The 9,916-nt window shown below is 55.4% G+C and overlaps 1 protein-coding gene across 4 annotated transcripts; it reads right to left on the bottom strand.

Moving 5' to 3' along the window:
- Positions 1–2,333: 2,333 nt before the first annotated feature.
- ORAI3 (ORAI calcium release-activated calcium modulator 3) lies at positions 2,334–9,039 on the bottom strand. 4 transcript variants are annotated; one of them, XM_074026978.1, is made up of 3 exons: positions 8,977–9,039; positions 6,137–6,390; positions 2,334–4,099 (listed from the first exon to the last, which is right to left on the bottom strand). In XM_074026978.1, exons 2-3 carry the CDS (start codon positions 6,167–6,169, stop codon positions 3,440–3,442), a joined length of 693 nt encoding a protein of 230 aa, XP_073883079.1. In that variant the 5' UTR covers positions 6,170–6,390; positions 8,977–9,039; the 3' UTR covers positions 2,334–3,439. The 4 variants fall into 4 exon arrangements, with proteins under 4 accessions (XP_073883079.1, XP_073883078.1, XP_073883080.1 ...); XM_074026977.1 differs by lacking the exon at positions 8,977–9,039 and adding an exon at positions 8,036–8,483; XM_074026979.1 differs by lacking the exon at positions 8,977–9,039 and adding an exon at positions 7,222–7,448.
- Positions 9,040–9,916: the final 877 nt, after the last annotated feature.

The following is a 9,916-nucleotide window of genomic DNA, read 5'->3' as shown; positions in this document are numbered from 1 at the left end:
GCGTGCGGAGCAAGGGACTAGGGGGCGCCTCCAAGAGGACCCACCAGGACTCATCCGGATGGGAGGGGCGGCCGGGAGGTGGAAAAACACAACCGTGAGCGGTGACTCAGGCGGTTTGCCCCGCCTCGCACATAAATGCAGGGTGCCTTTCCTTCCCGTTATCGTCCTTGGGTGTCTGGCTGCTTAGGATGCCCATTTGCCAGATGGGGAGCGAGAGGCCTGTAGAAGGTGCTTTGCCGTACTCAAACCCACCATTAGTGGTTAAATCCAGGGACTGCTTCAAGGTTTTCTGATGAGCCTAGTGGGGCCTAAGTGCCCTTAAATGGGCCCTGTAATAATAAACGAGGTCCTACAGGAACGGGACTGGACTGGTGTCCTCCTGGCGTCATGGTCCCAGTGCCCGCTTCTTTGGCTATGGCGCCGTATGCTCACGGGATCCCTCCGCACGAGGGCAGCAGCAGCCCAGGCCTACACCTAAAACTCGGGCTGAGGTCTTCTGTAGGCTGAGAGCACCCTTTTGATCCCGTGTGGACGCCGGCACTCCCAGGAGGCCCCTTTTCCTGAGCTGAGGATGCCCCAGGCTCCTGACATGTGTACATCAGGCCCTCGCTATATGACCTTGGGCAAGCCATTGACCTTTCTAAGTTTCGGAGTCTTCCTTTAAACTTGGATGTCAACTTGTAGACAGCCAAACAGTGCAGAAAAGACCCTTAGAGCCTGGTTTATGCAAATTCACCATTTAAGTAATAGGAAAAGGTGGAAGGGAGACTTATCCAAGGTCTCACACCACAAGATAGAAGAAGATTAGGACTAACATTTTGAGGGAAATAAGCCTGAAAAAATTAATTTACGTGGAGGCATAGGTGTTGAGATCAGATTCCTTTCTGTTCTAGTTGAAAGGCACTGGTTCCTTTTCTCAAATCAAAGAGAGATTCCCATGTAAGGGGTAAAGATAGTCCAAGTTCAGTTTCATGGACTAACTGTGTGGTTTTGGGCAAGATCTTCAGCCTTCTTGGGCCTGTTTCCTTATCTCTGAAATGAAAATGATAAAGGCTTAACGCTTGAGGTGTTGGGGGAGTTAAATAAGATAACCTATGAAAGGCCCCTAGTATGTGGTAGTTGCTCAAGAAAGAAACTTGAGGCCAGGTGCAGTGGCTAACACTTGTAATCTCAGCACTTTGAGAGGCCAAGGTGGGAGGATGACTTGAGCCCAAGAGTTCAAGACCAGCCTAGACAACATAATGAGACCCTCCTCTCTAAAAAAAAAAAAAAAAAAATTAATTAGCTGGGTTGGTGGCACATGCCTGTGGTACCAGCTATTTGGGAGGCTGAGGCGGTAGGCTCATGAGCCTGGGAGGTCAAGGCTGAAGGGAGCCGAGATTGCACAGCTGCACTCCGGCCCAGTGCGATGGCTCATGCCTGTAATCCCAGTACTTTAGGAGGCTAAGGCAGGCGGATCACTAGGTCAGGAGATTGAGATCATCCTGGCTAACACGGTGAAACACCGTCTCTACTAAAAATACAAAAAAATTAGCTGGGCATGGTGGCGGGCACCTGTAGTCCCAGCTACTCAGGAGGCTGACGCAGGAGAATGGCGTGAACCCGGGAGGCGGTGCTTGCAGTGAGCTGAGATCATGCCACTGCACTCCAGCCTGGGCGACAGTGCGAGACAGAGTGAGACTCTGTCTCAAAAAAAAAAAAAAAAAAGAGTAAGACTCTGTCTCAAAAAGAAAGAAAAACCTATACTAAATACTCAGGGAGGGCTGGGCGTGGTGGCTCTCACCTGTAATCCCAGCACTTCGGGAGGCCAAGGCAGGTGGATCACCTGAGGTCAGGAGTTTGAGACCAGATTGGCCAACATGGCAAAACCCCGTCTCTACTAAAAATACAAAAATTAGCCATGTGTGATGGCACACACCTGTAATCCCGGCTACTCAGGTTTCTCGGCTGAGGCAGAAGAATTGCTTGAACCCGGGAGACAGAGGTTACAGTGAGCCGAGATCGCACCACTGCACTCCAGCCTGGGCAACACAAGACTCCATCTCTAAATAAATAAATAAATAAATAAATAAATAAATAAATAAATAAATGAAACTCAGTGGAAGAGATGAGACTCTGAACTCAGGGACAAGAGTTCAAAGCCTATAGCCTTGGAATAACTCTCCCCATTCAGAAGCTGTTGGCTCTTGTTAGCATCTGACAGGGTTACACCTGAAACCCACTCCCCTCCCAGGTCCTGTCCACCCAAACTTGCCACCACCCAGCTCTTGGGAACAAGTAAAGTTATCCTAAGAAGGCCTGCCCTGCATCCCGTTCACAGCAACAGAGACATCTGTGAAACATGATTTATTATATAAAACAAGGTGCATCCAAATTCAGTGTCAGAAAAGCTTTGTATTCCAAGGGCTAAGGACTGGACCTTCTCCCTTAAAACCTCCTCACCTAACCCTTGCTAAGGACTCAGGCCCGGGGCAGAGGCTGTCAGTCTCTAAAGATCCCAGCCCTGGCCCGGAGGGGAGAACAAGTTTGGTGCATAGCGTGGTGCTAGGGCAGTGGGTCAGGCACCATCCCTCCTGCGAGTGGCCATAGGTCACCACGGTCGGGGAAGGTGGGGAGCTCCAACCTCCAAAGATAGGTTCATTGTAGGAAAAGCTAGACCAATGCCTGGGGTAGAAACACCCAAATCCCTCTACAACAACTAAAGCAAGAATGTGGAACCCATCAAAATCTTCCCCCAAAATGCCAACCATAAAATAGATTCTACAGAAATAAAGCAAGGAATCCCAGCACTTTGGGAGGCCGAGGCAGGAGGTTCACTTGAGCCCAGGAGTTTGAGACCAGCCTGGGAACATGGCGAAACCCCGTCTCTACAAAAAATACAAAAAAATTAGTCGGCTGTGGCAGTGCACACCTGTAGTACCAGCTACTTACTACCTGGGAGGCTGTGGTGGGAGAATCTTTTGAGCCTGGAAGGTCGAGGCTACAGTGAGCTGTGACTATATCACCACACTCCAGCCTGGGCAACAGAGAGAGACTGTCTCAAAAAAAAAAAAAAAAATTAAACCAAGGGTTGGCTGCCTTGTGATCTTCCCATCCTGTATAGGAATGGAAATGGTGGCTAAGGTCAGCACCAAAGGTCCCACAAGCTCTCCCTGCCTCCCCTATATCTACGGCATGATCCTTCAACTGAGGCCAGCCCAGGTGCAGAGTAGCTTGCAAAACCCAAGGGACAGACTGATGGGGAAAATCCCTGGGAATGTGGGAGCTGCCCCAAGGCCCAGCCCAGAGGACCCTGCAGGCAGGAATCTGACCTCTGCCTGAGAGTGGCCACTGCAAGTGGCTCCAGCCAGGGGATGGGGGGAATGAGGTCTATAGGCCCCTGAGGCCTCTTGCAGACTCGGGAGGGAGGCAGTGCTTGCAGCAGTGGCTAACACCAGCCTCACACAGCCTGCAGCTCCCCCTGCAGGCGATTCAGTTCCTCTAGTTCCTGCTTATAGCGGTCAGTCTTGTGTGCCACCAAGGAGCGGTAGAAATGCAGGGCAAAGGCCACAAACACGAGCCCCACGGGTACCATGATGGCTGTGGAGGCCATTGCTGCTTGCCAGCCTGGCCCATGGGACCCCCCAGCACCACAGGTTTGCCGGGGTGGGCAGGCTGGCTCAGCCTGGGATGGTGCTGTGGATGCAGAGGATGGTGGGAGATTGGAAGCTGGACTAGGGGAGGTAGCCACTGGTGCCAGAGTCCCGGGCACCCGGGATGTGGGCACCATGGGGGTCTGTGTGTCCAAGGGAGCCCCAATGGGCACAAACTTGACCCAACCAACCAGGACAACTTCAGCAAGGAAGAGAAAGGTGCCCAGGGCAGTGGAGAAGCCCCAGGCCAGCTCCACGTAGCGGTGCAGTCTCTGGTGTGGTGACTGGTGGACAGAGTTGAGGTTGTGGATGTTGCTCACAGCTTCAATGTGGGGCAGCAGACACGTGGAGACCATGAGTGCAAAGAGGTGCACAGCCACCAGCACGGTGGTGCAGGCACTGAAGGCCACCAGCAGGCCTGGCGGGTACTCGTGGTCGCTCTCCAGCTGCACCTCCACCATGGCCACCTGCAGGGACAAGAGGGGATGGACTGACTCCCCATAACCTCCTCAACTGTAGAGATTTTTTCCGCCTATTGGGATACATCACTGATACATATCCCTAGGACCTGGAACTGTGCCCGGCAGAAAGCAGAGACGTTCAGTCTCCATTGAGTAAACGAATGGACAGCTTTGCAAAGGCTGTTCTGTTCTGCCTATCAAGAGGGCTGGATGGCCGGGCGCGGTGGCTCATGCCTAGAATCCCAGCACTTTGGGAGGCCAAAGTGTGTGGATCACCTGAGGTCAGGAGTTTGAGACCAGCCTGGCCAACATGGCAAAACCCCGTCTCTACTAAAAGTACAAAAATTAGCTGGGCATCATGGTACATGCCTGTAATCCCAGCTACTTGGGAGGCTGAAGCAGGAGAACTGCTTGAACCCAGGAGGCAGAAGTTCGAGTGAGCCAAGATCATGCCACTGCACTCCAGCCTGGGCGACAGAGCAAGACTCTGTCTCAAAAAAAAAAAAAAAAAAAAAAAAGAGGGCTGGATGACTTGCTTCTGACAGGTTTTTTTTTTTTTTTTTTTTTTTTTTTTTTTTTTTTTTTTTTTTTTGAGACGGAGTCTCGCTCTGTCGCCCAGGCTGGAGTGCAGTGGCACGATCTCGGCTCACTGCAAGCTCCGCCTCCCGGGTTCACGCCATTCTCCTGCCTCAGCCTCCCGAGTAGCTGGGACTACAGGTGCCCACAACCGCGCCCGGCTAATTTTTTGTATTTTTAGTAGAGACGGGGTTTCACCGTGGTCTCGATCTCCTGACCTTGTGATCCGCCCGCCTCGGCCTCCCAAAGTGCTGGGATTACAGGCGTGAGCCACCGCGCCCGGCGCTTCTGACAGGTTTACTGCATAGGGATCAAACAGCAGATTCTGGAGCTGGGCTGCCTGGGCTCATTCTGTGCTCGAGCTGTGTAATCTTGAGCACGTCAGTTCTCTGTGTGCCTCAATTTCCTATCTGGAAATGGAGATTGATAACAGCACCTCCCTGCCTTGTAGGGTTGGTATAAACATTAAATGAAATATACATGAAATGGGCTGGGCGTGGTGGCTTACGCCTTTCATCCCAACACTTTGGGAGGCCGAGTCGGGTGGATCACCTGAGGTCAGGGGTTCAAGACCAGCCTGGCCAACATGGTGAAACCCTGTCTCTACTAAAAATACAAAAATTAGCTGGGCATTGTGGTGTGCACCTGTAATCCCAGCTACTCAGGAACTTTGGAGGCTGAGGCAGGAGAATTGCTTGAACCCAGGAAGCAGAGGTTGCAGTGAGCTGAGATCACACCACTGCACTCCAGCCTGGGTGACAAAGTGGGACTCTGTCTCAAAAAAAAAAGAAAAAAAGAAGGAAGAAAGGAAGGAAAGGAAGAAGGAAAGGAAGAGGAAAGGAACAGGCCAGGCACAGAGTAAGCACTATGTACGTGTTTGCTGTTCTTGCTATGGCGAGTGCTAAAGTCTGAGGACAGAGTACAAATCAGCACACTGTGGACCACTTCCAGCTTGCAGACGTGTTTTGCTTGGCTCACACAGTGTGTTTCTTAAAAAATGGAAGTTGTTGCCAACTTGTAAAACCCAAGAGAGTTCTTATATCCCTATTTCCAGATCCCCTTGAAAACTTGGAAGAACTGGCCACACTTGGCCCGCGTTCCTGCATGGCAACTATCAGCTCAAATCAGTCATGGCTGCTCCCCTTGGAAAGGTAATGGGGTCTCTCTCTCTCTCTCTTTTTTTTTTGTAGATGCCAGGTCTTGCTATGTTGCCCAGGCTGGCTGGACTTGAACTCTTGGGTTCAAGTGATCCTCCTGCCTTGGCCTCCCAAAGTGCTGGGATGAAAGGTGTGAGCCATCACCCTCGATGTCAGGGGGTCTCTTGCTTGCTAGTCCCTACCCAGCCAACTTGGCATCCATATTACTTGCCTGGCCCTTTGCAGACATTTAAGTTGATGACCCTATTCTAGGAATGTATAAATTTGGAGTCTGGAACCAGACTGCTTAGGCTCAAATCCTGCCACTTACTTGCTGTGGGACCTTGGCCAGGTGTCTTAACATCTCCGATCCTCAGTTTCCTCATCTGTAAAATGGCCAGAGTAGCAGTACCCACTTTGTAGGCTAACAGATGATATACATAAAGGCACTGAGGGCAGTGCCTGGTGCTTAGTGACAGCTGGATACAATTTGTATAATGCTATTCTAACTTAGGCCACCTGAGTTCAGAATCCCACTCTCTCCCCATCCGTGGTTCTTGTAGGGTCCATTCGATTGCTCTGGGCCTGGGGAAAGAAGAAGGTAGGTGTAGAGGCTGGCGGGTAGGGGCAGGAAAGCAGGGCTGAGTATTTTGGGAAACTGGGCCATGGCAGGTGTCAGGAGGTGTTTTCCACAGACAGGGATCTGGGCCAGGCTTAGTCCTGGTTTCTCCCAGAGCCTGGTCCAGCCTCGGTCTCCCCTGCTAGGATTGCGGCCAGTCCTGCCCCCAGAACCTAAACCTCCAGCCCCTTACTCCTGCAGAGAAGGCTCAGGCCATTAAGCTGTCACCCCAGCAACCTGCACGTTCTGCTGTGGAGGGATTGTCTCCTTGGGAACAGGCTGGACCACGGGGTTGACCTCGCTCAGCTCAGGTGGCTGCTGCCTTCCCTCTGCAGGCTGTGTAGATGAAGGGGCACCAACGCCCTGTCCCCAGGTGATGCCCCCCATCAGGAAAGGTAAGCTGGTCTGTGGATTCTGGGAACCCACGTAGAAGACCACAGGCTTATGATGACCCTTAGGGTTAGAGTTTCCCTGTCATTGTTCAAATATGGAGGTTATGACACAGATGGGGCAGGGACTAGCCCAGATCCCCTAACTCCATGGTCCCCACCCCAACTGCCTCTGATATCCATCCCCACAGGAGTGCGTTCCCCAAAGTACCTCCTGCAGCTCACTTTCTTCTTTTTCCTGGGGTGATGGTGGGGAAACCCCAGACTAACAGAGCAGCAACCCTGGGTCCCAGTTCATTCACTCCTGCCCAGAGGCGAGACCTTTGCTTTCCACACCTGTCTAATTGGACTAGCAGGCTAGTCTGAGCCATCCTTGGTGAGTGGCCTGCTCTGGCATGCTTGGCTTACCCTGGGGCGGGTACTTGGCGGGCTACAGAGGGCGCACCCTCCATGATCTCACAGTTTCCCACTGGCTTGCAAGGGGGGTGGAGGCCTGTCCAGAGTCACATAGCTGGCCACAAGCAGCGAGGAGTCAGGACTGTGTCTGTTGATCCTCACCCTGGGACCTCCCTCCGTCCCACTTCCTGTGAGGCCACCGCTGGGACAGACCGTTAGCCGACACCGTCCTCCTGCACCTGTGGTTTATCAGCTTGAGAATCGCTTATCAGTTTCCTCATGGGCCTTCTCCCCAGCGTCTCCCTCCGGGGCATGATCTCTTGTCAGTTTTCCTGGTTGACACTAGCACCCCTTGGGCCCCCTGGAGAGTGGCCACTTTCCCTGGGATGGGCCCAACTTCAGCTGGGTGACCCTGCCACCCAGCTGATCCATCTCGAGCACCCCCGCCTGTTGATGCAGCCCCCACCCAGCTGACCTGCCTTTGAAGCTGGCACTGGGACTTAGGAACCACTTCTGCCAGGAACAGGCTCCGTCTGAACCACTCTGCCTTATCGTTGCAGTCAACCCCACTGGTGATTTGTTCACTCCACTCCCTCTATGACACCTTTAGGACCTTAGTGTCCTCCCGTGGCCCCATCTCCTGGGGGCCCCTGTACACACACATCCGTAAGAAGGGACTTGCTCAGTCCCTTGGGACCTTGTTCCTTCCCCCTTGACGAAAGCCCCCTCTGCCCTGTGTCCCTTGGGACCTGTTTGCCCCCCCCCCCCCAACCTGTGCCCCCCACGTGCTCTGCCCCACCGTTTGTGCCCCCTCCCGGCCCCTCACCATGGCGAAGCCCGAGAGCAGGGCGGACGTGCGGCTGGAAGCTTTGAGCTTGGCCCGGCTGAGGTAGAGGCGGCGCCAGCTGAGCGCCCGCAGCGAGTGCTGACTGGCCCCCATGAGGTCCAGGTAGCCGCGGTGCACGAACTCCCGGTACGTGGCCGAGCCTGCAGGGCTCTCGCCCTCCGGGTTCAGCGGGGCCTGCTCGCACGCGTCCTCCTCGCCGCCCTTCATCCTGGGGGCGGCGGCACCAGGCGGTCACTACGGGGCGGAGGCGCCTCGGGGGCCCCAGCCGGGCCGGCCCAAGCCCAGGGGCGGCCCCATCCCCCGATAGGGCAAGCAGGATGCAGGCGGCGGGCGCCCAGGAAGAGGCGGCCCCAGCGGAGCAGGAAGAGAGGCGTCTGCGGGGAGCCCCAGGGGCCGGAGCGGGACAGCGGAGGCCGAAACAGGAACTGGGGCAGAGGCGGAGCCGGGCTGGCCACATGATGGGGTGGAGCCGGGGACCGAGTCCCCGTGGTCCCGGGCCCACAGAGATTCCCCGCGACCCCTACCCACCAAGAACATCATCCAAACGCCCGGACCCCACCGAGGTGCACGCCAGCCACAGCCACCTCCAAGGTACAGCTGGATACCCCAGGTGTCCACACTTTCAAATCCCTCCCAAAATGAACCCAAGAGAGGTGAGGCCACTCATCTGTAGGTAGGGACCCTGCACACACACACACGAACTCCGCAGCCCCGGCTGGAAGATTTTGAATTTTATAGCAAACCGTATTGTACAGACCCGGGGCCCAGGGGCCCAGCCCGGCTGGGTCCCCCGCTTGCCCCTTGCCGGGCTGCCTCCTCCCTCCCTCAAGCGGCCCCATCCTCAAGCCTCTCGCGATCCCCAGGCCCCTCCGGCCTTTGGTCCGCCCAGCCCTCCCCCCACCCGCGCACCTCCCTGTTACCTGAGGTATGTGGATACATCTCCCCTCCCCTACATGGTAAGCCCCGGCCCCCCGGAGGCCTGCGTGAGGGGCGGGACCTGACCCGGCTCCTCCCCCGGGCTCCGAAGCCCCACCCCTCGCTGGAAGAAAGGGCGGGAAGGAGGGCCAGCAGAGTCTGTTACTAGGTTCCCATGGCAACTAAGAGGGGCCATTTCCAGCCTTAGCACTGGCATCGGGAGGTGTCCGTTGGCTGCTATTTCCATGGCAACCAGGAGTGGCAGTTCCCTGGGCAAATGGGATACAAGTTTCCGTGACGATGAAAGAGTGGGAAGAGCCAGGCTGGAGGAGTCCCATAGTTCCCATCCTTGGGCTTGCGCCCCCAGCCATAATGCAGGTCCGGCGGGTGCCGCCGCTCAATACAGTAAAACAAGAACGAGCCTGGGGGTGGCGCAGTCCCAAATGGGCACCCACCGGCCCGGTCTCAGGTCTCAGTCCAAGCTGGTCCAGTCCCCCTCACACTCCGGCTCCCCCAGGTCCGAGGTTCCCCCGGTTCAAGTAACACTTCAGTACAGATGAATGTTCAAGTATTGTGCGGAGAGGCGGGCAGGGGTTGGGGCGCCCCTCGCCACTCCCCTGGGCCGCGAGCTGAAGAGCGGCTGCCCGCGGCCCCCACTCCTTACAATAGCTGCCGTTTTCAGTGACGTTCAAGGAGTCAGGGTCGGGGGAAGGAACTGAAGCCTGGGGAGGGGGGAAGCAGAGAGGTGACCCCCAAGGGGGTATTGCTGTCCCCACACCTGCTCTCATCCCCACCTCCAGCTCAGCCCCGGCTTGCCCCTGGCTCCCCTACCTCTGACACATGGATACCCAATTGCTCCTCCGGTTTTCCTTTTGTGGCCCCCCCCACCCCCCAATCGAAGTAACTGGTCTTTGTTCCCTGAACCCTTGGTGGTCTGCTGTCTGC

The sequence above is a fragment of the Macaca fascicularis genome, chromosome 20, assembly GCF_037993035.2.
Source record: "Macaca fascicularis isolate 582-1 chromosome 20, T2T-MFA8v1.1".
Classification (NCBI taxonomy): Eukaryota; Metazoa; Chordata; class Mammalia; order Primates; family Cercopithecidae; genus Macaca; species Macaca fascicularis.
The sequence above is the reverse complement of the archived record's forward strand: the minus strand, read 5'-3'. Positions and strand labels throughout refer to the sequence as shown.